The sequence below is a fragment of the Hermetia illucens genome, chromosome 2, assembly GCF_905115235.1.
Source record: "Hermetia illucens chromosome 2, iHerIll2.2.curated.20191125, whole genome shotgun sequence".
NCBI lineage: Eukaryota > Metazoa > Arthropoda > Insecta > Diptera > Stratiomyidae > Hermetia > Hermetia illucens.
The window spans coordinates 120,212,880-120,240,211 of record NC_051850.1 but is presented as its reverse complement, the minus strand read 5'-3'; the positions used below and the strand labels follow the sequence as shown (position 1 = coordinate 120,240,211).

Here is a 27,332-nt window from a genome sequence, read left to right as displayed (position 1 = left end):
GGATTGAAAGATCGATCCTTCAAGTTAAGTGGAGTCAGTCCACAGTCTGCCTTACAGACAGCCGCATGCAAGGGACTCGCCTGCTCTTTACTGTAAAAATAAGCGCGCAGCGAGTCGACTTGGCGATGATGTTGTGCCGCCACGTCAACCACGCCCCTACCTCCGATGTCACGAGGCAGGTTCATCCGCTCCACGGCAGACTTTGGGTGATGCATTCGGAATTTGGACATAGTTGTCCGTATCCGCCGCTGGACGTTTTCCAGGTCGGTCTTCGTCCACGGCAATATTCCGAATGCATAAGCCAGTGAAGGGATAGCGAATACATTCAACGCGCTTATTTTATTCTTCCCCGAGAGATGCGATTTCAGTACCAGCTTTACACGTCGCAGGAATTCGGACAGCAGAGCTTCCTTCAGATCACCAACTCGAGCATGGGTTCCTTGCAGAATTCCTAGGTACTTGTAGAAGTCTGTCTCGGTCATAGCTTCGATGTGGAGGTCACCAATGCTATGTCCGGCATGTGGCTCGTGATGACCTTTGCGAATGGCTTGGATTCGACATTTGTCTAATCCAAAATCCATCCGAATATCACGGCTGAACATGTCTATTATTCGCAACAGACTTCTAAGATGGTTGTCAGTACCAGCATACAGCTTGATGTCATCTAGGTACATCAAGTGTGTCAGTTCGCACTTAGCACGTAGGCCATATTTTATTGCAAAACCATGCCCTCTAGCATCATTCAGTAGCCATGAAAGGGGGTTCAGTGCCATACAAAACCAAAGAGGACTCAGTGAATCCCCCTGGAAGATGCCCCTCCGAATACGGATGGGCTCTGAGGTATTAGCACCCTCAGATGTACGGACTGGCAAGGTGGTATGCCACCCTTCCATGACTGTCGCCAAAAACTTTATTAGTTTCGGATCAATGCGATACAGATGTAGGATGTCGATTAGCCAGGTATGCGGAACGCTATCAAAAGCCTTGGCAGAATCGATATAGCAACTGAAGAGGTTTCTTTGGCCTCTAGTTGCTTGTCCTACAACTACCGAGTCGATAATGAGTTGCTCTTTGCAACCCCTTGACTCAACTCGGCAGCCCTTCTGCTCCTCGGACAGAATATTGTTGGTCTCGAGGTGCGCATTGATCCTTCCACTAATAATGGACGTGATGAATTTGTAGAGGGTTGGTAAGCAAGTGATCGTTCTTGTGTCTGCGGGGTCCTGCACCGTGTCCTTCTTAGGGATAAGGTAGGTAATTCCCGCAGTGAGGAAAGGTGGAAATTCCTCCGGCCGACTCATGACCTCATTTATACTGCGTGCCAACCGACTGTGTACGCTGGTAAATTTCTTATACCAGAAATTCTGCACCCGATCCAGACCTGGGCCCCTCCAGTTCTTCGAGATGTTTATAGCTCGTCGAACTTCCTCTTCGGTAACATCCGCGAAATTCATGCCAGGTGTATTGGCATGGCGGGTGCCTTCGGCGGTGATCCACTCAGCATGCTGGGCAGGTAACCCCCAAAGTCCACCCCAATACTCTTTCGCTTCCGTCACCGAGAACTGTATTGTCTGGGCGCTCTGTTGGGATTCGTTGAGAGATCTGAAAAAGCTCCGCTGGTTCCTCGCGTATGTTGCATTCTGGACACGTCTGGAATAACTTTCGCCATACCGTCGTAACCGACTGCATATGACAGAAAGTTTCTGTTTTAGTGTGTCCAGAATTTCAACTACGGGTGTCTCACAGGGGATGGCATAGTTCCGGTAAACCCTCTGCACTTTATTTCTCACCCGTCGGCTGGCATTGCCAGTGCTGATCTGAATCAGTCTAGCAATGTCCTGCCTTAGTGAGTCCCGCCGACGTTCCAGACGAATTTTCCATGGTGGATCTCTTTTGTCACTCAAACCAATAACGCGAAAGCGAATCTTCTGACCGTGCAATCTAATAGCCGCAACTGCACCACAATACACAAGTGATTGTATCATAGTTGCAGCAGCGACATATCAGCACACAGTCGAGATGCAATCTCATCATTGATTTGAGATAGAATTCCCGGAGTTGCTGGAGATGCATAGAGCCTGGGAATACCTGGTCTATGCAAAGGATCCATATCCGAGAATTCTATACACGCTCTTTGGAATTCGTCCCGAACTTCAGCGGAAACCTCAGCTGGACGGTAGAGAAGAGTGCTTCGGCGAGTACTGAACCTGTTGCCTGCAGTGCGGCGTGGTGTTGTTGATGCCGCCGCCTCTGCCCCCATCGACTCTCGGTCACCAGTTTCCCCGATGACTTCAAGTCGAACACGTTCCCTGATGGTGGCCGGGATTGTGTCACTGCGAGTGATGAAGCGGTACTGGTCTGCGACTCGCTGCACAGTCACGTGCGCGAATTGCGGGAAACGCTCGACGAATCTCTGGTGCAACAAGGGGCGGTAAGATGTTGTACCCGCCCCCGCCGTTATTTCGTAGTAGGAGCGGATGATGAAGAGGTTCATTTCTTCAGTCCATTTCATCCGCTTCCTACGCGAACCTGCTGAAGTGGTCGCCACAGATTGTGGCGAAACAGCTGCAGCAGGCGGAGCTGTGCTCCTGGTCGTCGTGGCACCTAGACGTCGAACCGCCCCACGACTAGCGGTTTCGACGCCGTGCTGTCCATTACGAGAGCCCGACTCAGTCACCAAGTCAGACGACTCCCGCCGGTTATCCGTACCGGACCTTAAATGTCTCCTTCTTCTCATTTTTTGGTGGTGCATTTTATCCCTAGCTGCCAGGTGTGTAGATAGCTTCCTTAGTGAGTAATCTGCAAGACTGCAAAGTTCCTGCACTTTCCTCACCTACCCCCTGAGACGCTGCGGTGGCGTACAGCCATTCAGACTGAAGCCAGCCATCCCTCCTCCTTTCACAACCGGGCTTGGGACCGGCTTCGGCGGAGACTGGAAAGTTTGGTGGAAATCCTAATGTTATTAACAAAAGTATAGTAGGTTAAATTTGCCTCTTTCAGATCAAATTATTACTCTCTAGGAGGTAAAATGTCAGTATCATGCGCCGAATTAAATATCGGGTATATTCGACGTATACATAAATGGAACTATCTTTAGTATTCCGGTGTAGGGCAAATTGCACTAGGCAACAATCTAAGACGCATGGATATCTTTTTCTTCGCATGTTTAGTATTGAACTAAAACCATCTGGGCCGGATTTGCACATTCAGCGCTCAACGAAATTTGTTACAACACTTTTGTCTCTATTCGTCATTCTTCGCGTTTATTATGACGTACCTTTTTCCTTCATTTCAACATCCCTTTCTGACACAACAATTGGAAATTATCGGCGAACCCGCTTTGATCATTTTCCAAACCTACCGATACTGAGGTGCTGAGCCCTCTCGTCTTCAACAATGGCTAAATACCCCAATCTTTCTACTGAGCTAAGTGCATATTGTACCGTGAAGAGTGCAAAACCTGACCCACCTTCTCCAAGTGGCAAGCATTATGGTCAATGTACAATGAATGTGAACGAGCGTACGAACGACTCAGCCAAACTGTAAAATGAAATTCATTACACGCAATTATATGTCGCAATGTCCACTCGCAAAAACTTTGGAAAAATTTAACTTTCACGCGAACATCTCTCTTTCATCTTTCATCCCAAGGCATTTATGTTTGTTCCACTTTGCTCGATATTATCAACAAGGAACAAAAAGAAAAGTCATAATAAGATCCGAAAGTAATTCAAATTGGACATAATGTAATGAGACAATGCACCTAAATATTGGAATAAACGGTCCAGTAAGCAAAAGATAAAGAAAGGACGTTAGCTTTACCTTGGGAAATAGAGCCAACTAAGCATGCACCTATCTCCTAGGGATTTTGAAACATGAAAACAGAATAGAGATGGGATTGTAACCCACTTTATCTCTTGTGGATGGCAATTCCTTCAGTTACAATAGTCAGGCAAATAAATCTCAGCAGGCTCCTCTTAAAAATTAAGCGGAGTAGAACTAAGCACTAATTTTCTAACCTTCAAAGGCAGTGACTTCGATAAAATCTCCAGTTGAAACTAAATAAAAAAAACTGTGTCCACCTGTTTAAGATATAATGATCAACCCTGCTATCCCCAGGAGCATATACCAATGACTGCTTAAAATCCCAAGTGAAACGATGTTACTCATGCAAGGAAACACCACTTTAAAGGTTTATCCTTTTAAAATTTCTAAAGCAACCAAGAGAGCGCGAGAAGTCGTAATGTAAAATTCCATTTAGTTTATTTCTGAAGACTGGAAACTGTGAACTGTAAAACTAAATTGTGTAACATCGTTTCTTTCAGCACAAACATAAAAGCTCCGACTTTTGAGAAATCCGAATCTGTAAGCGAACTACGATTGAAAATGGGACATCAAACTGCCAGATCTAGAAAAGTATATTTTTCAACTACTGACCTCAAAGGTTTCTTTACTCATTGCGTTCAATTTTAGTGGACTGAATTTGAGGTGGAAATGCCTTGGGGACATATTTCTGGAAAGTGGTGGGGATCGAAAAATGTTCGGCCTATTCTTGCACTTCACGGCTGGCAGGATAATGCTGGAACTTTCGACACTTTAATACCGTTGTTACCCGCTAATATGAGCTTCCTTGCTATCGATTTCCCAGGCCACGGATTATCATCTTATTTTCCAGAAGGGATGATGTATCACCAAATTGATTTCATCAATGTACTCTTGCTACTTATGAAAAAAATGAAATGGGAGAAAGTCTCTATCTTAGGTCATTCGATGGGTGGAGTTGTCGGCCTCTGGCTTGCGTCTATGTTCCCAGATAAAGTGGACTTACTTATTTGTATAGATACATTAAAACCACCGCAGTTGCGTAAGAAGACGTATTGGAGCGAATATAGCAAGTTGATAAAGAACACACTATTAAATGACGAACGAAATCAAAGCATTCGAGAACCACCATCCTATACTTACAAGGAGTGTGTAGAGCGATTGGCGAAAGGTTCTAATTCCATTGACGAAGACAAATGTTCCTATATCCTTGCGAGGAATATAAAAGAATCAACTGAAAAACCTGGAAAATTTTATTTTGCACGAGATGGCCGTCTTAAATATATGAATAAAGGCCTGTGGCCCCAAGAATATTATGTAAATTTAGCATCTGGAATAAAAATACCACACTTGTTTATCAACGCATTGGACACACCTATTAACGAGCCATTGGAACATTTCCAGGAGACCATTTCAATATTGAAAAAGAATCCTTTATTCCAGTTCGAAGAAGTGCGCGGTAGGCATCATGTACACTTGAATAACCCCGAAAATGTCAGCGGTATCATTAGTCAATTTTTGAATACGCACAAATCATCGTCGCAACAGAAGTCGAAACTTTAAATCATTTTTATTTCTTCAATAATATTTTCTGCGGTTTATGTCTTCGCAAGGAGAGGCTTCCTTAATTTAAAATCCTTTACTCGACCTTGGTTTTTCCCGGAACTACAAACGGGTCGAATAATTATGGTGCATTTCAGAAGTTAATTAAATAAAATTTAATTTTTGCAATACGAAATTTTTTGTTTACATTGATTTCAACCAGAAACATTTCGTTATGATTATCGGTTGTTTCTTCTGCAATGCATATGCCTTGGGATCCACGCGAATAGTAGTTTGGTACTTGCTTACTTCTTCACTCATTTCGAGCATGATAGCATCCTCTAGAAACTAAATGATCTCCTGTGTTTACAAATGGATAAGAGAGCGCTCGGCAATGCGTATAGACGTATGTTTACGTATGCATGTTAAATCTCCCATCAACTTTTACTTCACTAGATGGGACATGGTAAGAAGTATAAAGCTGCTGTAACGGAAAGCCAAAATAGGCAGAAGCGCAACAACGTTAAATTGGAACACCCTCTCAAAAACGAAATAAAAGCAGGAGGAATCTGGATAAAAACCTAAGGGCAGGGAAGTCTAGAGAAAAGTAACTCTCAAGAAAAAGAAAGGCAACAAGAGAGTGCAGCTGAAGGTGCTCATCAATTCAATGCCGCCATTTTCCGAAAGCTTAAAACAGATCGGGACTCATCAAAGGAGAAAACGTCAGTTGAACATAGTATAGTCATACGTTCTGTCAGTCGATGGGTATAGCGAGAAATGGTAGGCCGCCGAAACTGGTCAGTAGCGCGTGAACGACAATACGATGAAGTTCGGTAACTACGAAAAGAATCGATGCACCAATGTGGGAATACCCCGAAAAAACTCATAGTTTGTTAAAAAAGCTGCCGGTAAACGAACGATTCATTTTGAGGACATTAGCTCGCTATCGCGAAATAGCTAATGTGGTTGACAGGCCGCGGGAGAGGCGCCCGCGCTCCATACGTCACCCGAATGTCATGCATGCTGCGTATGAGCGTGTTCGTCCCAATTCCTTCTGCAAGCAAAAACGAATGTCGGCGGATATGGGCATTTTAACTCGAAGTATGAGTTATATTTCACGAGAAGATCTCGGTCTCGGTGCGTACTGACGATGCGTTAGCCATATGTTAACGCCAAAACTGAAGGAAATACGGCGAACCCGGAAATGTCGCAAAATTCTATTTTCTGATGAAAAAATGTTTACCATCGAAGAACAATTCAACAGACAAAATGATCGGTTATATGCTCACAATTGTTATGAAGCCAAAGAAAATGCTCTGCGAGTCCAACGCCGTCACCGACAACTTCTGTCTTGGTATGGTGGGGCGTCTCATATCACGGAGTAACTGATATGCATTTCTGCGAGGCCGTCGTCAAAACCAATGCGAGCGTGTACGAAAAGATGTTAGAGGATGTAGTCGAGCCATTGAGTGAATCTCTATCCACTGGAAAGCGGTGATACTTCCAGCAGGACTGGGCCCCTGCTCACAAAGCCAAGGTAATTCAGCAGTGGTTAGCAGCACATGCTCCTAACTTCATAACCGCGGATGAATGGGCCTTAGGCAGCGCAGATTTGAATCCTCTGGACTGCAGCCTTTGGGCTAAGTTAGAGGGGACTGCCTGCAATCGAGCTTACACCGATTTGGAGAGTTTGAAGGCCAGCATCGTGCGTGCAGCTCGAGAAATGCCACTGAAGCGATCGATGCATGGCCTCACAGACTTTGGGCCTGTATAGCTGCTAGCGGCGGCCATTTTGAATAATTTTTTTTGTTTGAAAGCTCTATGTTTCCTTTTTCTAATGTTGTACTTTTCGATCGATTTGATTTATTATTTCAAGAGAAATAAATTTGTTTCACTGACAGAATTTATGGCTATACTATGGATTATGAGATCTCATGCTTGAAAAGACACAAGAGTATAGTTACGAACAATTCAGTCAAATAGAGACGCTAGGAAATGGACATAAGGGTTAAAAAGCAAGAGATCATCACCGAAAGCCATCGATTAAATCAATACGAAAAAAGAAATTCGCGAAAACCTTTGATTGGGAATTCGGACTAATGGGATTGCAACAGGCGGGGACAAAAACTGTGCGTACAAACTAGTGGCGGCGAGGGTTCTAAAAATTTGTGAAGTTATATGTCACTTTCGTCAACAAGTAACACTGAAGGGGAACTGCTGATACTTTGAGTATGTTTGAACGATAGGTCTCAACGTCACGAAAAAGCCTTTCAGAAGGCAATGGAACACTCTAAGGGAAAGCGAAGGTGACAGAAATCCACGTCTACAGTTTCTAGGCTCCTTCTAGTGCAATACGCATTTAGTGATGGTTCCAACATTAACACAACGGTTGTGGCAACAGGTGCAGTCAGTTGACGCTGGACACAACTCCACAAATTGACAACAAATCAAAGGTGGCTTGGAATAGATGATCTTGGATACTTATCGATATTTCAAGGAAAACTCTGATACGAAGCCATCGACGAGCCCAAAGCGTACTTCATCACAACAAACCAACCGACACCACAAAACTCCGTGTTAGCTACCAAGGAATCAGATTGTCATTTAGTTTTCTTCTCACCATGTTAGAAAAAAACCATGATAGCCAGTTTCACAAATAACTTAATTTCAGTTGTTAGCGGAAAACTTCTCGAAAGTTCGAACTTATACACAATGGAGGGAGTAAGAACTGTCCAGAAATTACTTGGTTGCCCTTTGCGAAAAAAAAGACGGAGGCAGCTATGAACTTTGTGAAAACTCTAGGAAGATCGACTTCAAAAACGCTCTTGTGTGTTCATAACGTTTTGTGCAATACGATTATAAGCTCCAAGACACTTCTGGAGACTTTGGAAAGCAAAGGTGGTTAAAGGACGACGCGTTCCGAGTCAGTATTTACAGATCCAAATAGTACAACTCAGGAGACAAAAAAATGTGCTACAAGATGCTTTTGAGAGGCAAGATGTTCTTCAAAGGCTAGACGTTTTCTTCCAAAATGGAGCCAAGATTCATCAGACGCTACCTGGCCTCTATCGTGTCAGCTAGTATTGTTCTCTGCTTACATTTATTCTTCATGCCTCCTTCTTGGTCGAAGCCGTCTAGCCTTTTTCTTGTTTCTTTCATTGGATGGTTGTCTATGAATGAGGGGTCCGCACATAAAAAGTGGCACAGCAAGTTGCTGTGCACTTAATGCATTAAGTTGATGGTGGGCTGCCTAAATCCCCCAACAAAATAAATCCAAATTAAATTTCTGATAATTGGGGGTAGGGTAGGTGAATGCATTTACTCACACAGTGTTGGACTCCCGGTTCGGTACGTCGTCGGACTACCAACTAAACACCTCCCCATCGTCAGGTTCAAACAGTGTAAGATGATATTAGGGTGGAAGTTCGTCTGCTTCGCTAATCTAAATGAAATGTTTAAAACAGGGTTGATCACGATTGTAGCAAAGAACTGGAAATATCAGAGCTTGCAATAAAAAATACTTGAACGTCTATAAATATAATAGCAAGACGTACTATTTCTTCACTGAAGAGTATTTTACGAAATGGCAAATTCGGAAAATGGGAAGTTCGAACAAAAAGATGCGTTACCATTTCTCTTCACTCTGTTGGACCTCGAGCATACAGGCTTCTGTACAAGAGAAAGGTAGCATTGCCACCAGTGCCCACACTGAAAAAATGGGTTACAAAGATAAAAATAAATCCTGGAATCGTGGATTCTATGCTTCAACTAGTTTCAAAATCAAAGTACGACATTAAGGAACGACTGTGGGTTTTATCTTTTGACGACATGAAGATCAGAAGTACTTTTAAGCATGATAATGTCAATGACGACCAATGACTGGCACCTAAATTATTTGCTTCGACAATAATAATAACCGTTGGCGCAACAATCTATATTGGATCAGTGTTATAGCACTATATATATATATTTCAACACTGAATTTCTGAAAATGTAAATGAATTTTAGTGATGACTTCATTTTTGGTCGCAGTATTAACAAATCTGTGATCATCTTACCAAATTGGAATTTGGAAATCAAAGATCTCTGAGACTTTTCTACCGATTTTCATAGATATGGACTTTATTCATAGATAGAGATGTTACCTACACATCAGAATTCATAACTTTCCTTCAACCATAATAATTCCAGGGATACAAGATGTTTTTCAAATTTCACTATACATATCGGTCCATCAGCAATTTGACGTTTCATATTGATATTACCTTGTCTAGTCTGTGTAGAACATAACAGTCAAAATCGCAAAATGGCAAAATGTATGACTTACAAAAAATTATCGCATTGTCGGTGAGGCAAAATGCGGCCGAAGATTGATCATATTTGAAATGATATGACCAATAACTGAAATGCTATAGCCCATATTATTGCGATTAATAACACTGAACAACGTATTGAAGACGCCGGAAATGCCCTGGGAATATAGTTGGAAAGACTGTGAAGCCAGAGTAAAATTGGCTTGTAGTTAATTTCACTGTCATAAGAGCTGAATCATGCAAGTCTTACAACAACATCTAAAAATAATACTTAAAAGATGGTCTGAAAGTCCAGGAGCTACCAATAGATTGCCAAAAAAATATACAATGGAATTCAGATAATTCGTAAATCGATTATTCGTTTTTCCGACTAATTCGTGCAAATTTGTCGGTTCCCTGAATTAATTTTCTTATTTTATACTTCTGATAATTGGTAATCCCGATATTTCGTACGAATTTACGATCACCTTTTTCATTCCTTCTGATAAACAATTAATGCTAAATGATTCTTATATATATTCAAATATCCCAAAAGCTGGGTTCTATTATCCTTTGATCTCTAACAAATACCATTTCAACAACTATTCCTACTGTGAATTTATTGCTCACTCCATTGGGGTTGTGTGGTTTTCATCGGTTGGGTGGACTCTTTCCAGATCTCCATTCCTGCCAAGCCGCAGGAATAAAGCAATTCCGTTGTAATTAAAAAGCAGAAGTTACAGTGAATAGATCACACAACAATAAAGAGCGATGATTTTGTCCAGCATATTCACAGCAAGATCGACGATTATTCTATAGATAACGCAAAAGGATGAAAGAGGTTTGCTAACATTCCAAATAGGTCAAGTTAGTTAAAATACGTCAATATTTCATCTTGATGAAGTTTCGGATAAGTGAAAATCGATAGCGATGACAAGTGAAGGTGGTAAACACATTTGGTTCCAACTAGGGCCCCAGCAATCATATACAAGATATATTTCAGCAAAATTAAAATTGTAAAAAATCACCTTTCATGAGGATTCTTCAATGTCAGACGTAATGGCCAGTCGTCACCAGTTCCTTGGATACAAAAACTTATTTGCTGTCACGTCGACTTCCATTAACTACGCGTACCATTCAGAATCACTTTGTTAATTCTTTGGCGGAATTAGGGGTGTAAAATTTCTCGTCTTTGGATTGCAAGTCACGGAACTCTCTAGGGTGGCGTAAGAACTGTTTTTTTACGAAAGATGGAAGGTACTGACTTATGAGTTATTTATCACAAGCAAACAACCGGTCAAGACGCTGATAAATGCATCTCATTTCTTTTCAACTGCAGCTTTCACAACTTTGTTGGAATCCACGCTTTATTATTTTTATTATTATTACTTTCCTTTCCCCAACATGACCAGCAAAAATCTTCCACTGAAATCGGTGGAACCACTAGGACTGAGAACAACACTGTCTAACCGTCAAGGAAATAAGGTTTCTTTCTGCGACAACGCTGCCAGTACAGCTAATTTTTTGGTGATATTGTCTCTCAAAACTATACCTATAGCCCTGCAAGCTTTACCCAAAGGATCCATATTGACTTTACCACATAATCGCTTTTAGCAGCTTCATTTGCTTTCTTCCATGGCTATCCTCAACTTCCTCCTCAAGGCTTTATATTCTATTAACGCTTTCTCGTCATATTGCTGTGTTGGAATCTCCTTCTCAGTTTCAGGCATTCGGTTCTTACTCTAATAATACTATCGTTTCACCAGTAGATATGCTCTCTGTGTTTGTTAGCCCCTCGTCTAATCAGTTAGGCATCATATAGTGAGGTGCTTACGCTTTTTGAGTTCCTCTGCCTTCTTTGTGTTTTATCCCATTGTGCTGCTGCAGCACTTGGCGTCTGTGATTTGTTATGTTATTGACCCACTCGATGGACTAAGCATTGAAATCGCCAACAATGATCATTCGTTCTCCGTTTCTGAACTCTGCTTTTCACCCGAAGCGAGCCAGCATAGGGGGCGAATAAACCTCCCGTACTGCTTCGCTCCGAGTAGGCCATGTTTTTTATGTAGTTCACGCATATTGATTGAATACTTTTTTGAGCTTTTATTGAAAGCAGAACCTTATTAAAATCGGTTTACTATCTGTCTGTCACACCAATTTCCTCAGAAACTGCTATACCAATTGACAGGAAGTTCGATATAAAGGTGGGAACTGTGAATCCGCTTGCATACGTTGAGTTTAAGGGACGGGTCCCATACACGGAAACGAATATCTAGCCCCCAAAATAGCCCCCTTTACGATCTGCTCAAATAATAATATTTTATTATTATCTTTTGGAAATTTACTGCGAAGTTCATCCTAAATCAGCAATAAGATAGACTTTAGCAGGAAGCAACAAAGACTTTAGTACGAAGCAACATTGTATTATTAACAAAGTTTTAGTGGGTCAAAGTTGCCCGTTTCGCATCAAATTACTACTCCACATGGCCATGTCAGTACCACGTCGAATTGAATATCGAACTCGAAAATTCACTACGAACTATATTTAAGCGAAACCATCGTGGTTTCAAATATTGTTACATAGAACATCAACAAAACTTTTCATCCCTGGAGCGCCGAACTTCTGGTTTTCAACTTGTCTATTCCTACGGAAGATTGATGTCTGGAGTTTTCGTACCTAATTGCAGTATCGGCAATTCTAGATTTTTGAAGATTGTAGCAAACACAAAATTGAATTAAAGTCAAATCGAGGATAGGGAAAGTATCTAGCTTAGTTTCTACACTAAGCAGGTAAGTGATCAGCCGAATTAGACATCTCTAGGTATAGAGTTTTGTTGGCTTTTTGCCTAAGGCTCTAAGTTAGGATAGGCGAAACCACACTAAGCCGCGAGTTGTTACTCTTCTGTCCGATGGACCTCTTGAGCTCATCAGTCGAAAGTTCTAAAGCATTAGTTACATTTTACAGATATTACAGGTTGTAAGTCCCACTAAATATTCGAAAGTCAAAATCCATCTGCCGCATTAACAAATCATGATTAAGGTTTATTTGAATGAACCTCATCTTTGCATTATAGGGGGGTCATCCCGTGTGAATTTCGTAAAACTTTCAAAGAATTTCGTTGGATAGATTTTGGCTTATGGTGGCCTCCGATTTTCAACATACAGTTTCGAGAAAAACGCATTCAAAAATTACTAACCATTAACTCTTAACTGGCCATTAATCTGCTTTACCTAGTCCATAAACATATATAAAGTTTAGTATCTCGCTCTTTTGCCGAAATCATTCAAACGTTGTTGGGACGGAAAAATTCGCGCTTCACTGCGGCGGTCGCATTAATCTGACATATGACACTTTACCTTTTTTGATTGTAATTTCCGAACTCGACTCGACTAGGAATATCGACTCACTTTACCCAAATATTCCACACTCTATCTAGATACAATTTTTTTTTAACTATTTTCTTTTATTAATGAATCTTTCATATATAGAAAATGAAACTCACATTAAGCATTCAAATCTTAAAACCTGGGTATTTTACTTGCCTTTTTTTCAAAAATCGAGGTATGTATGATTGGTAGGAGTAACTAGAACATTATGTTTTCATCAAATATGAATATTATTGGATCCTTCTTTTAAATACTGGAAGCCTTTTGAGCTGTTAAATTTTGGACTTTCGCAGCAGATCGTTTGCCAAACTGTTAGGATGAGTTGTCAGCTTGTACATGTATTTGCTGATATAGGCTGCAATCTCACGCAAGACGTGGATATCTGAAGATCTCTGTGAAGCTGTTTATTTTTCACAAACCAAGGCGCCCCTGTAATTGTACGCAGAATTCTCGATTGCGCGTTTTGCAATAGCTCTGTGCTAGATATTCTCGCAAAATCCCATAACTGGATTCCGTTCGTCCAGATTTGTACTCCAATTAAAGAATAAGGCCTTTGTTTAAAAGCCAGTGTAGATCCCTTGCTTTAATAGTCATCTGTTGTTTCTTGGTTTCAATATGCTTTTTCCACGTAAGCCGTCTGTCCAAGTGCAATCCCAGATATTTGGAAGCAGTAGATTGAAAGATTTGGGTTCCATTTAAGTTGATTGGAGGGAAGATTCTCCGACTGAGCATAAATGTTATATGAGTGCATTTCGACTCATTGATTTTAATCTCCCAGACCCATTCTTTGATCCGATTTGAATGCGGACGCAAGTCGAGATTTGACATGAGTGGCCAGAAACGAAGTATCTATTCTAGTGCTCGGCTAATTTCCGGCACAATTCTGTGAACTTGTTCCGTCGTACTATGCCTTTATGGAAGCCAAATTGATCTTGAGGAATTACTTTTTCGTCGGCAAGGAAAGGCGGGATTTTTGCCAGGAGGCGGCTCTTTAAAAGCTTTGACACTTCCAATAGCAATCGAATTTGCCAATATGAGCTCGCTAGCGGTAAATCCTTACCAGCCTTGAGCTTCATTGTAACCAGCGGTGTTTTCCAGCTCCGTGGGAAGTAACCGAGCTGAATAATCCTATTGCAAAACTAAGTAAGATATTTGGTAGCGATAAGCGATAACTCTTTAAACATTTCGCCAGGAACCTTCTTCGAATTGAATTTCTGTAGTACGCAATTGAGGACGTCGTTCATTCTTATGCAAAACCCGCTTACTGGCCTAACAAGATAATCTGGGTGAAAGTGGAACACTGCTCCTTTATCGGCATCGCTCCTCCCCAGTTTCCTTTAGCAAGCCTGAATGGTGCCTCAGTCTGTAAAGGTTGCTTCAGCTTTTTGTCTTCCCTCCGTAAAGAGTGATCTTGCCTATGATAGGGGCTGAGACTACTCGTGAAATGGTGGAAGCCACTTTCTGTTTCTGCTTTTGTAGTATTTCTTAGATTTTGGTTTCTTCTGCGAGCTCCTGCTTCAATCTCGAGGATCGATGTTCCTGCCACTCTGGCCTCAAATTTCGTTTACTCTTTATCAATTGTTGGATTTTTGTGGAGGATATTTTCCTGAACCCCCCACTATTGTTCAGAGGTAGAGAAGAGTGTCGACGATACATTGATTCAATTACTCGACAGCATTGTCGATGTCGTAGCAAGTTTTCAGTGGAACTCTGACGTGAAGATGAGCGTTGATGTATAGTATTTCTTGTACTTCAACCAGTTTGTCCTCTTTCGGAGAAATTATTCTCAATCCCCAGTGGATGTGCTTCGCATTATAGTCCTCGGCCACCAAAAATTTCTTTCCAAGAATGCTGAAAAAATTAGTAAACTGTTGTGCCGTAATTTTAAAACTTGGAGGGCGATATATGGCTGAAAACAAAATTTCGTCGCTAGATTCGATTAGGTGGATAGATGCAGTATGAAGGTATTCCTCACAGTAACTGTTTGAGCGAAGTGTCTAAACCAAGATTTGATTAGAATACCAGTTCCACAGTGAGCCTTGTTGTCTGGGTGTTTGGTGTCGTAGAATGTATATCCTCACGTCTGGGAGTGGTTCTTTTGTGTAAGATGCGTTTTGGAGATCAGCAAAATGTCTATAGAATTGTCTATTGAAAATCTGTACAGCTCAAGTTTGTGTTGCCTGATGCCATTTGAATTCCTATGACAGATTTTCAGCTCGATCATTTATCACCGATTAGGACTTGTAGAATTTATTATTGGTTAGGCATCATCTCCTGAAGCATGGTCTGCATTGATGCCATGAACTGTGTCATACTTTCCGTCAACGTGACAACAAGTCCCTCTAAATTTTGCGAAGCGGAGCTCACTGGTGCTTGACCTTGGGAAGTGGTGGGCTGATTGTTAGGTGTTGTGACTGGCATCTGGACAGTTCTGAAAGACGATTTGGTTATTTCATGTCTATTAATGGGTTGATGATGTGGCTGGAGTCGCATTTTTTACTTAATATACAGGTCTACTGAACAACCTCTATAGTTAGCAGTATGTGGTCCACCCCAATTACTGCAAGATTTGGCACTTGAGTCCTCCTTGTTTTTAGTGCAGGTAGCTGTATTGTATAAATTTCCGCAGATTACACAAACACTGGATAGTTTGCAATATACTTTTTATGTCCAAATTCTTGGCAATTCTGGCATTGTATGGGTCGATTCCTCTTATGAGATTCTTCGATCAGAATTTTGCAATAGATATTTTAAGTTGTAGATTTTATGCGTGTCGCCCCTTTTTAGCTTTTTCTGGTCTGGTTCTAATACGATACAGTATAGGGGTTGTGGAATTTTATCCCGGTTAATTATATTGTATACAGAATTAATTTTGACTCCTTCAACTTCCAATGGTTTTTGGATGTTATTCCCTTCTACCTTCGATTCAATTCATTTAAGTAGTACTATAAGACCCTTAGCACTTTTCAGTTGGTAGGTATAAAATTGCTTTCTAACCTTTTCGAATTCAGACAACTCCTTTCTAAAACTGTTTTCGCCGTAAATTTTAATTTTAGCTTCATGTATATTATCTTTGGTGATTGGCACTACATGAAACGCACTTCCTTAAGGTTGATCTTCGTCTATATAGCTACCTACAATGTCACCACTGTCCTTCTCATCTTCCTGTTCGCGGTGTACACAGGCCAGGTTTTTTTCTCGCTATTTTTTTGCAAAACGGGCTTTTTTACCAACTTTTCTTCAGCAGTTGGACTATCTTGATTGCTTTTTCAGGCTCTGGCCAGGTAGCCGTACTCCAGGCAACTAAAGCACCTGGTTGGCGCTAAATTTTCTCGGAGTCTGAAGAGGACCCATCCAATATTTACCTTGCCAATTCAGAGCATTTTAATAGTCCATTCCATTGTCAAAGTGTTTATGGCTACGGCGGCTTTTCTAATGCTTTTTATAGACAATTCCTTCAGTTCCTGCAGATCAAACTAATCCACCAGTTCTCTATGAAGTTAATTTTTGGTAGTGCCCCTGCCCCTGGAGTAGTAAATTGGCTTTAACTTTTCTTAGATATCCGCGCAGAAAAGAGTGCCTTTCCAGGAAATTAAGATAGCAACTTGTTAGGACATCTTTCTACTGCTTTTCTGCTTTCATTTTACGGATATCCACGCCTTTCTGCGTTCCTCTGTTCGTGCTCCTCAAAACTGCTTAGTTCTGCTCGGGACATCAGTGAAACGGGATCAGGCAGTTTTCTGTGCTCCCAATCGGTATTATTTCGACATTTATTAAGAGTTGCTAGTCTCTCGGTTTCTTCGTCCATTTTTCTTGCACCGTCGGGTGCCATCATTCTACGTTGGATTTAGGAGGAGTTCTCATGCGAAAAGAGCATAACATATTTCCCCCAATATAGCCATTTGAGGCATCAAATGAATGGTCTCCATTAGTACTTTTCGAAGCAGCTAAAAGGACAAAGTGTCCGGATAGCTGAGTGGTTAGAGCGCAAAGCTGTCGTACGGAAGGTCGCGGTTCAAGTCTCACTGGTGGCAGTGGAATTTGTATCGTGATTTGACGTCGGATACCAGTCGACTCAGCTATGAATGAGTACCTGAGTCAAGTCAGGGTAATAATCTCGGGCGAGCGCAATGCTGACCACATTGCCTCCTAGTGTACGGTACACTACTACGGTCTTGAATGAAGTGCTCTAACAACATGGATTGTTGCGCCAACGATTATTATTATTAAAAGGACAAAAATTGAAGCCAAGGCTGTACATGTGTTTCTTGAAGAAACCTGAGGCTTATGGATTAGGTATAGCAGATTAATGGTCAGTTAACGTTTTATGGTTAAAAATCGCATTCTATTTTTTAAATGTGTTTTTCTCGAAACTGCATGTTGAAAATCGGTTGCCACCATAGCCGAAAATCTATCCAACCAAATTCTTTGAAATTTTCAGGACTTATTCAGAACATATTTCTACGGTCTGCAAACTAGGATAATTGCAATCCGTTCAGTAGTTTGTTTTCATTCATTGAAGAAGCCGTGAAAAAACACCAAAATTAGAAAAAAAGTTTAACACGGCACCAAAAATGTAGCTTTTAATATTTCTTTAAGATGATCACAGCGCCCTCTAGCGTGGCAGCAGAAAAACACCTTTTTTGAAGATGGGTGCATAAATTGCCCTGTATTTCAATAACCAACTATGCTATCGGTGTGGAATTACTATGCACGCTCAAGATATTAATAAATCTATGGTGAAAAATCCGCATTTGTATCTTTATCCAGTTCGTCACAAAAATTTTCAAAAAAAGCCGAAAAAAACGGCCTTCACACGGGATGACCGTCTTAAGTTCAAGGATGACCCTTGATGTGGAACACTTTACTGGAAATTTGGTGGAAATCCTGCTATTATTATCAAAGTTAAAGTATGTCATTGTCTAATTCGTGTATATTTATTGCATCATAAAACATGATATGTACACAATGTGAGTAACACATTGAAGCAAATAGACATACTCCATACACATATACTACCAGCTGTTTACAAATGAAACAATGGTGCATCAAAATATTCTTACATAAAAAATCGACAAAACATTTCATGCCTGATACATCGAGTCTCCGGTTCCTGAATCATTACTTGGAATTATGTATACCCATATAACTTTTTGTGGAGGCCATTTAGTACCTACTTTTCTATTACTTTTTTAAGTCACACATTAAACACTGGTTTGCCAACTGTGGCTTGGCTAGTGGTATTCCAAAGGCCCTAACAGACATTCATAGAAAGTCAGTAGTCAAGTGAGGTTAGATGTGAATTTATTATATTTTCATACATAGCAGTACAGAGCTCTGGAGTGTCATTTAAACTTTGTGTGCTTCACTACAATGCTCTACGGGATGCAACCTAGTTATATTTGTGAATTCTAAACTTTTTCCATCCAATTTGAAAGAATTGAATAAGCGAAGTGGTACTACATTTCTTAAAATATTGTTGTTGACGTTTGTCCTCTGATAGTTTCGATTACAAGCAGATCCAAATTTGTGAAAAATCCCCAGTGAAAAATGGAACATTTACCTGCAAATCAAAAACAAGTATATTTTTTTAATATCCACTCAAAAGGGCTCCTTACTGATTGTATCTAATTTTAGTGGACTGAATTTAAAGTAGAGGTGCCATGGGGACACATATCGGGAAAATGGTGGGGACGAAAAGACGCTCGACCTATTCTAGCCCTTCATGGTTGGCAGAATAATGCTGGAACTTTCGATGTCTTGATTCCATTATTACCAAATAATTTAGCCTTTCTTGCAATCGATTTTCCAGGTCACGGCCTATCATCCTATTTTCCAGAAGGAATGATGTATCATTCCATTGATTATGTTAATGTTGTGTTGATTTTAATGAAAAAAATGAAATGGAACAGTATTTCTATTTTGGGTCATTCCATGGGAGCGGTTATCGGCCTTTGGTTTGCCGCCATGTTCCCAGATAAAGTAGACTTACTCATTAGTATAGATGCATTAAAGCCAATACAATTGCCGAAGGAGACATTTTGGATCGAGTATGGAAAGCTTATTAGTAAAACATTATTAGCTGATCATCGTAACCGAAGCAGCCGAGAGCCACCGTCCTATACATACAAGGAATGTGTCGAACGTCTGATGACCGTGTCTGAATCCATCGATGAAGATAAATGTCCCTACATCCTGGTGAGGAATCTGAAAGAATCAACTGAAACTCCTGGAAAATTTTACTATTCTCGAGATGGACGTCTCAAGAATATGAACAAAGGATTGATTCCGCATGAGTTCTATATGACTTTAGCATCTCAGCTGCGAATACCGTATTTGTATATTAACGCATTGGATGCACCCCTTAACGAACCATTGGAAAGCTTCCAGGAAACGATTTCAGAATTGAGAAAGAATCCTTTGTTTAAGTTTGAGGAAGTGCGCGGTAGGCACCATGTGCACTTAAATAACCCTGAAAATGTCAGTGGTATCATTAGCAAATTTTTGAATAAGCATGTAAATTCGTCACAACATAAATCACAACTTTAATCGTAATATTGTTTTCCATGTTTATGTTCTCCATGTTAGTCCTTCTACTGATTCATATGCGAGAATATTTTTCAGATAAGAGAAGCCTCATTTGATATTGTTGCTCCCTAGAGTTGATGATGTTTATTATAAGTTATAGCCCTGAATCGCTTAAAGCAATAAATTTTAATACAATTTGTTATATTTTTCAATACTTTCTGCTGGTTAGTTTTGATTTAAATTTGGAAATTCTTCCCTGGTTTGCGGCATTATATATAATGTGATAAAGAGTAAATTGTATCACATGACTAGAATGATTTGCAACATAGCTCTGTAATAACTTCAGGATTGGTGGCAGACATCGACCTAGACGCAAGAGTTATCCCAAAAACCTCAAAATTTGACGAAATTGACCGTGAGGGTCAGCACCAAAATACTGAACCTCGGCCCAAGTATTCAGTCACGTGTTTGCACGTCTCTTTGCTACCCAGGCTCGAAAATATGACGGGTATTCTTTTTAACACTTCAGTTTCTTGCGTCATTATGCAAAATTTCACGTGTCCTTGAAGCGATGCGAGCACCAGAACTTAAAAAACAAATAAACGTGGGAATATCGCGCGTATTCATCGAAAATAAAGACGCAGGCTAAAACTTAAAATAAACGAGAACAAGTCGGAATACCGGAAGCTGGAAGCTTCGCGTATAAAGGTTTTGAGTTCCTCTTCTATGAGAAACTTTTGTGCACGTTCTTCCAATCGTACACAACCAAAAACTTCAAAATATTCCTTGATATGTTCACTTTATGTACATGATGATGGCGTCATACACGTCTTAGGGTGCAATAAATTCACATGGCGTACAAAACTTTGACCTTCTATAGCTTTACTTATAATAGTTGAATTGTTTTAAAAATTTTCAGAATTGTCTTATATAATCATTTATACTAATGCCACTTATACTAATTTAACTTCTAGGATGAATTCAACGGGGATTTTCAGGTATATTTCTAAAATGTAGTAATGGCCATGTTCTGTGAAAAAAATGCTCTTACCTTTCGCATAACCGAACAAAAAATAATGCAACGTGTTCACAGACCACATATTCTCACCAAATTTCTTGACGATAGCTCCCACGGTAAAACACAATAAATCTCGTGTGACAGACGGAGAAATAGACACTGAATCGATTTTAATGAAGTTTTGTTTCACACAAAACCTTAAGAAAAAGAATTCAAAGCCCAAGTACCGCGATGATGGAGGAAGATCCACCACGGACCAAATCTTCATTGGAGAGAAACACTCTTGCCTCAGCTGTCAATGAGGTGTGGTCTTTGGGGCTCCCATCCTGCCTTTTCATTCTCAGGCCATAATATGGGAGAATGCCCCTTGTAATTTGAGCTCGTGGGAGTAAGAGGGGAAAAGAGAGAGAAGTATTCCTCAAATCAAAAAAATAGTTTCGACATTGAATCTAATTCATTCAAGCAAAGGGAACAAAATCGTAACTTAAAATGTATTATAATAGAAATACAAAAAAAAGAAATAAAAGAAATTCACATAAGGCAAATTAATCATCAACGACGCAACAACCAGTATCCGGTCTGGGCCTGCCTTTATAAAGAACTCCAGACTTTCGAGTTTTGCGCGGAGGTTCACCAATTCGATATTCCTAAAAGTTGTCCCGCGATAATTGCTCCATCTGGGCGCAGATTTCATTGTGCGTCGTAGCAGTTATCGGTTGTACTTTTCGATCCTAGACAGGAGGAACGGTCTTACAATTGTAGTCTTTATTGTTCGCACTGGTCAACGATTTGATGTTATTGCCTCATTGTTTTTTGGTGCTGACGTTGCCACCATATATTTAGCCTTGCCAGTGCTAGCGGCCTTGAAGTCGATGAAAAAAGGTGCAATTAACAGCCATATTTCAACAGATGTTCCATCACTTGCCGCAGATGATCTCTGCCGATTTGCTTGGAGTGAAGCCTCTTTGGTATGGGCCAATGAGGGCGTATGGAGCTATCCGACCAAGCAAGATAGCGGAGAATATCTTATAGATGGTACTCAGCAACGTGATTACTCTAAAATTGCTGCACTGCGTGATATCTCCCTTTTTATCCACGGGACAGATAATACTTCGTTGTCAGTCATCAGGCACTGATTCGCTGTCTCACATCTTAAGCATCAGTTGATGAATCACTTGGTGTAATTGATCGCGTTCATATTTAACCAATTCGGCTGTAATTCCATCAAGATAACTTATGATTTTTAAGTTGGTGAATTGCACGGATTGTTTCTTCCATGTTTGGTGATGGCAACATTTACCCGTTGGCTTCAGTTGGCGGGACCTTTAACTCGCCGATATTCTGGTTGCTGAGCAGTTCATCAAAATATTCAACCCATCACTCCAATGTGCTCATTCTGCGAAAAATCAAATTCCCCTCTTTGTCTCGGCAGAATTAGCATCGAGGTGTATAAGGCTTCATCCTGCTGACTTGTTGGCAGAACTTCCGCGCCTGGTGCGGTTGCTCCCTGTACTTTTCAAGTTCACAGACCGTCTGTCCCTGCTCGTGCCCGCGTTCCTTGAAAATCCAATATTACTCGGTATGCAACATCCTTCCCTTCCATTGCTGGCTTAAATTCATCGTTAAACTAGCTGTTCCGACTTTTCTTTCGATTGGGGCTAAGTATGTTTATGGCATTATCAATGATAACGTTCTTCAAATAACTGTGAAGATCATATATCGATTCTTAATCTCCAAGATCTCTATTGACTGCGGTTATTGTGTCATCCATTTCCCCCTTCCAGGTGTTACGGAGGGCTGTGTTGCGGATGGTTCCAGTGTTAACTCTCACCTGATTATCAGAAGTGATTGTAGACGGTGTTGAGCCCGGATCACCATGCCAACCGGATAGTGATCCGAGTCTATATTGGCCCTCCTATTTGTTCTGACATTCATCAAGTTTGAAAGTAGGGCGGAGTTCAATCAACAGCTAGTCAATTTGGTTGAAAGTGACCCCATCTGGAGAGGGCCGCTTTCCACGCAAACCAGATACTTCCAATAACCATTTCCTTCCACTTACGTATTGAATAATCCGCAATCCATTATCATTGGTATCTTAATGTAAGCGATGGGAGCCAACGTGTCCTCTAAATGCGAGCTCCATCACAGCTTGGCTCTTAACATCTCTAAGTATGATTTTGATATCATACCTCAGACTGGCTTCGAGAATTCGTTTGCCGCTGATGGGCAACATTCGATCTGCACAGGAAGCGCACGTTCCATGAGAAGATGCACAAATCGTTAGTTCGTTTTCGTTTCCGGGTTCGAGGCTTTTTTTTGACTTCATAACTTCGGTTTTCCATGTATGGTTGTCAACCCTAACCAAAAACCAAGTATTAGTTGAGTGCACTAAAACTTCCTTGATTAGATTAGTTCGCACCATGTCTACTTCACTGGGTTATCTCCAATGGATCATATGATGAGCTGCTGGTATTTTTGTATGATGTAATCAGCACTATTAGCACTATTGACTCGTTCTGGTGTCTTTGCTCCTGTCAGAAGTGAAGCCACTTATTCCACCACAAATAATGAATTTCCCCCACTATCTTTCAAATTCACTTGCTTTCCAAATCCCACACTTGCAATACCACTTTAAAGTTAGACTTTATAAACTAGTGCTCAGGGAATCGTATAAAAAGACAGAATTTTGAGCCAGAACTTGTTCGGAATCCTGAAACAGAACTTTCCAATTACAGTGGAGTTCACGGTTCCGCTGCCCACTATCAGTGAAAAAAAAGTATGTTTTATGCATTCCTGTTCAGTTTTTATCACAGATTTTCAACTATTGCACCAAATCAACTTGCATTTGTCCGAAATTAATGGTCTTTCAACTCCGACAACAATTCACGGCACATAATAAGATCCGCAAAAACCGTCTATCCACAAGATTAATGAATCCTTATTATCATCGATGTCTAAAGCACTTCGTAACGCTAATGGTTCACTACACTACAAGACAAATTTTTGCCTCGAACATGATACGATTTCCACCTCAAACTACCTTCAAATCTAAAAACGCACTCCTACAACACTCGAAACTTAAATCAACTTCTCTTTTAACAAAGGCTCAGCGTCCTTCATCGAGCCGGCATCTGCCAAATAGCAGTCCCGCTATATCCCAGCACTTGCCTTTACGTGCAAACCATTTCATCTTAGCCCGAAACAAGCGTAAGAAATATATTTAATGACATGCAATAGGTAAAAAACAACAACAAAAAGTTAATGATCATTTTCGAAATGTTAGAAAATTTCTACATTAACAACAAATATTCAGATGGGGTTTAGGGTTGTGGGGGAAGTTAACAGAGTTTTATAAAGAAAATTGTAAAAAAGAAAATAAAAATAATGATGATTTGTATAATTTTTTAAAATAAATGAATGTCAAGATGAGAAATAGGAAATTGGAAGCAGTGTAATGGCTAAGAGGTGCTGAAACGCAAAAAAAAAATGCTGCATATTAACGAATGCGTCATTTCGCTTGTCACCGGACAAAACGAGCGAAATGTCGCACCGCTCCCATAATGGAAAAATAAGAGTGGATCATAACGGAAATGTCCTTTGTTCTACGTTAAACTTGCAAAGATCAAAAGCCTTACGCACGATTGGAAAGTTATCAATTCATTATTTCCATCCCCAGAAAATTTTCCAGCATCTTCCAAGCGCAACATGAATAGTAAAATATAAGAAATAAGACCGCCGAGGCCAGTTCGATTTGAGTGCGTTGATGGGAAAGATATTTTCGCTTCTGGTTGGAGGTGTAGTCTGTGTCCACTTGTTAGGGTCGCTTACCATATCATTCACAAGAAATGGAACTTCACCGGATGTTATACGGTTGAGAATTATGATGAAGTCCTTCTTCAACCTTTTGAACTACTAACAAGCCTGCAGTTAACGTTTCTGACAGGATCATCGAAAGGCTGTGAATTCCTTTGCGATGCTGTATACAGTAGCGTAATCTATACTTTTTGCCTGTCTCGTTAACGTAATGGTGGATTTCCTTTTTTCACACCGTAGGCTACACTGTACTCCTAGCACTTTTTCACAGTAAACAAACTGCTGCTCGTCGCACTCACCCTGTTCACAAGTTTCCATAGTCAACCAAGTCTTGTGACCTGGCGTCAAACAAAAAACGTTCACGAGCAAATTGTTCAGAAATTGTATCGTTTGTGCATTTAATTATCATATTTTTTTTCGGTGTCCTTTCAAGCAAAGAGAACCTACCATCAAACCCTTTCATAATTGTAGAAAAGTCTACAAACCTTTCGCCGTTGTTACTGCGACCAAGACTATGCCTCCCCCAGTAGAAAGACATGATTGCCATAAGGTCAGTCCCTGTACGAGGTGCTGTGGACATTTCGATGGCAAGAAAGTTTCAAGCTGCGAATATTTCGAGCACAATCTTAAGCCATAGCTCAATCGGAATACTTGTCGTCCCAACACATGTCACAAGCAGAACTATCTAATCCTGCCGGTGGTTCATTCATTGTTTCCATTACAAATCACCTTACATACAGCATTATGCCTGCCGGTATATTGCACCGGCGCTATCACGATACCGCCAAAAATGAGGTGACGGAGAGCGAACATAAATCCATTCGTCTTAAAGAAGACATTTTCAGCACAAAAACGAAGAGCAGTTAATCCGGAATCAATCTTACAAACAGTTGCAGGTAAAGGAGTTGAGTACGCCTTGTTGGAAAAATAAGCGTGCGGCAAGTAGCCTTCATATTGATTTAGTGCCACGATGTCCGCCATGTCCCTACCTCCGATGTTATGAGGCAAGTTCGTTTACCCAACACCAGAATTTGGGACTTAATAAATCGTATTCGCCCCTGGATATTTTCCAAATCGATCTCCCTCCACGGCATATTCTGAATACATAGCGAACCCATCCCATCTCATCCACTTACCTTATTCCTCACCGAGAAATGTAACTCACCAGCTGCAGACGTCACAGAAATTCCAAAGGAAGATAAACCTTCAAATTACCAACGCCCCCATTGACTCCTTGCAGAATTACTAGGAAGTCTGCTTGAATATGAAAGTCCGCAATGCTATTCCGGCATGCTGCTCGTGGTGACCTTTCAATAGTACTCAATAAATCCCATTGGAAAATGCCTCTTCTTATGCGGATAGACTCTGAAGTGTTACCCTTAAATGAGCGCACTTACACGATAGTATGCCAACCTTTCACGGCTTTTGTCAAAAGCTTTACTAGTGGCAGATCAATGCGATACAAACGAAGGACATCGATCAGCCAAGAGTATGACATGCTGTCAAAAGCCTTGATGTAATCGATATAACAAGTAAACAAATTCGTTCGTTTTGCTGCAACTACCAACCGTTAAGAATTTGTAAAAGGTTGGCAAAGTAGTTATTAGTATTGTGTCTGCGGTTCGTATCCTTTTTAGGGAGAAGGTAGATAATTCCTCGCATTGAACAAGGGCGGAAATTCCTTCGGCGACTAATGACCTGGTTTATACTGTGTGCCAGAAAAAAAACTGCATCAGATTCAGGCCAACCCCTCTTGAGTTTTTGGAGCTGTTTATGGCTCGTCAAACATCTTATTTGTTAACATCCGCAAAATATTATATATGCCCCGGATTCCACAACCACAGACGGATAACCCTTAAAGTCAATCCGATTATTTTTTTCACTTCTGTTACCGAAAACTGCGCTAACAGTGCGTCCAGGCAGCACAGTTTTCAATAACAGATTCGCTGAGAAATCTGAAAAAGCGCGGCAAGTTTCTCTCCTATGTTATATTCTGAACATGTCCCGAGTGACTTCGCTATCTCGTTGCAAAAGAACTGCATACGACGGTGGGTTTCTGTTTGAGTATGTCCAGAACTTCCACTATGGGTGTTTCAGCGATTCGCTGGCATTGCCAATGCTGATTTGCGTCGGCCTACCAATGTCCTGCCACAAGGGCTTCATATTCACAATGGCATCACTAAACACTGTGGATAAAATCCGGCTCAATAGGTTACGGTGGGCGGGTCACATAATCCGTATGGATGAGGATGATCCAACCCGGAAAGTCTATAAGGGCAATATCTATGGTATAAAAAGAAGACGAGGCAGACCCTGCCTAAGATGGAGCGATGGTGTAGGCCAGGACGCCAGACAGGTTTTGGGGATATCGAATTGGTCGACCTCGGCGCAAAACTGGGATGTCTGGGGTTCCTTATTAAGGCAGGCCTAAATCGGGTACCGATTGTTGCGCCGTTGATGATGATGATGATGATGATCACTAAACACAATTGGCCGTCGCTGCAGTAGTTATATATCAGCACGTAGTTAATGCGTATCAGCACGTATCTCAATGCCAAGTCTATACATAGGATTCATTTCCGAAAATTCTATACAAGCTCTTTGGAAATCGTAGTGATCCTCAGCGAAGAATTCAGCCTGAGGTTGAAAAAACTGTGTGAATCGCGATTCCACTGTGTTGTGATTTTTGACTGAATCGAACCCGTTTTTTATGTTTTTGAGTTAAATAAAATCTCTTATAAACATCGATTTATTGTCTGTCCATCTGCTCTTTTTCCCTTGTTCCTATGTTCTTTCATTTTATAGAATTAGAAAGCAGCGAAAACCAAGAATCGCCATGTCCAAAATGTCATAAATACTGGCGGTATCCACCATGAGTGGTCAGAAACTGAGTTATAGTCGATATCCCCATGAATGCGGGTAATCTGAAA

At 40.8% G+C, this 27,332-nt stretch overlaps 3 protein-coding genes across 15 annotated transcripts in view; all 3 read left to right on the top strand.

The window, feature by feature from the left end:
- The window catches only part of LOC119647948 (probable serine hydrolase), a 94,470-nt gene that overhangs the window by 27,416 nt on the left and 39,722 nt on the right, over positions 1 to 27,332 (top strand). The gene's annotated exons all lie outside the window — the stretch shown is intronic.
- LOC119647947 (probable serine hydrolase) lies at positions 4,043 to 5,560 on the top strand. Its single transcript, XM_038049310.1, has 3 exons — positions 4,043 to 4,245; positions 4,326 to 4,416; positions 4,474 to 5,560. The coding sequence occupies exons 1-3, from the start codon at positions 4,160 to 4,162 to the stop codon at positions 5,383 to 5,385; spliced, it is 1,089 nt and encodes a 362-aa protein (XP_037905238.1). The 5' UTR covers positions 4,043 to 4,159; the 3' UTR covers positions 5,386 to 5,560.
- LOC119647950 (probable serine hydrolase) lies at positions 18,483 to 19,742 on the top strand. Its single transcript, XM_038049336.1, has 2 exons — positions 18,483 to 18,623; positions 18,681 to 19,742. The coding sequence occupies exons 1-2, from the start codon at positions 18,594 to 18,596 to the stop codon at positions 19,590 to 19,592; spliced, it is 942 nt and encodes a 313-aa protein (XP_037905264.1). The 5' UTR covers positions 18,483 to 18,593; the 3' UTR covers positions 19,593 to 19,742.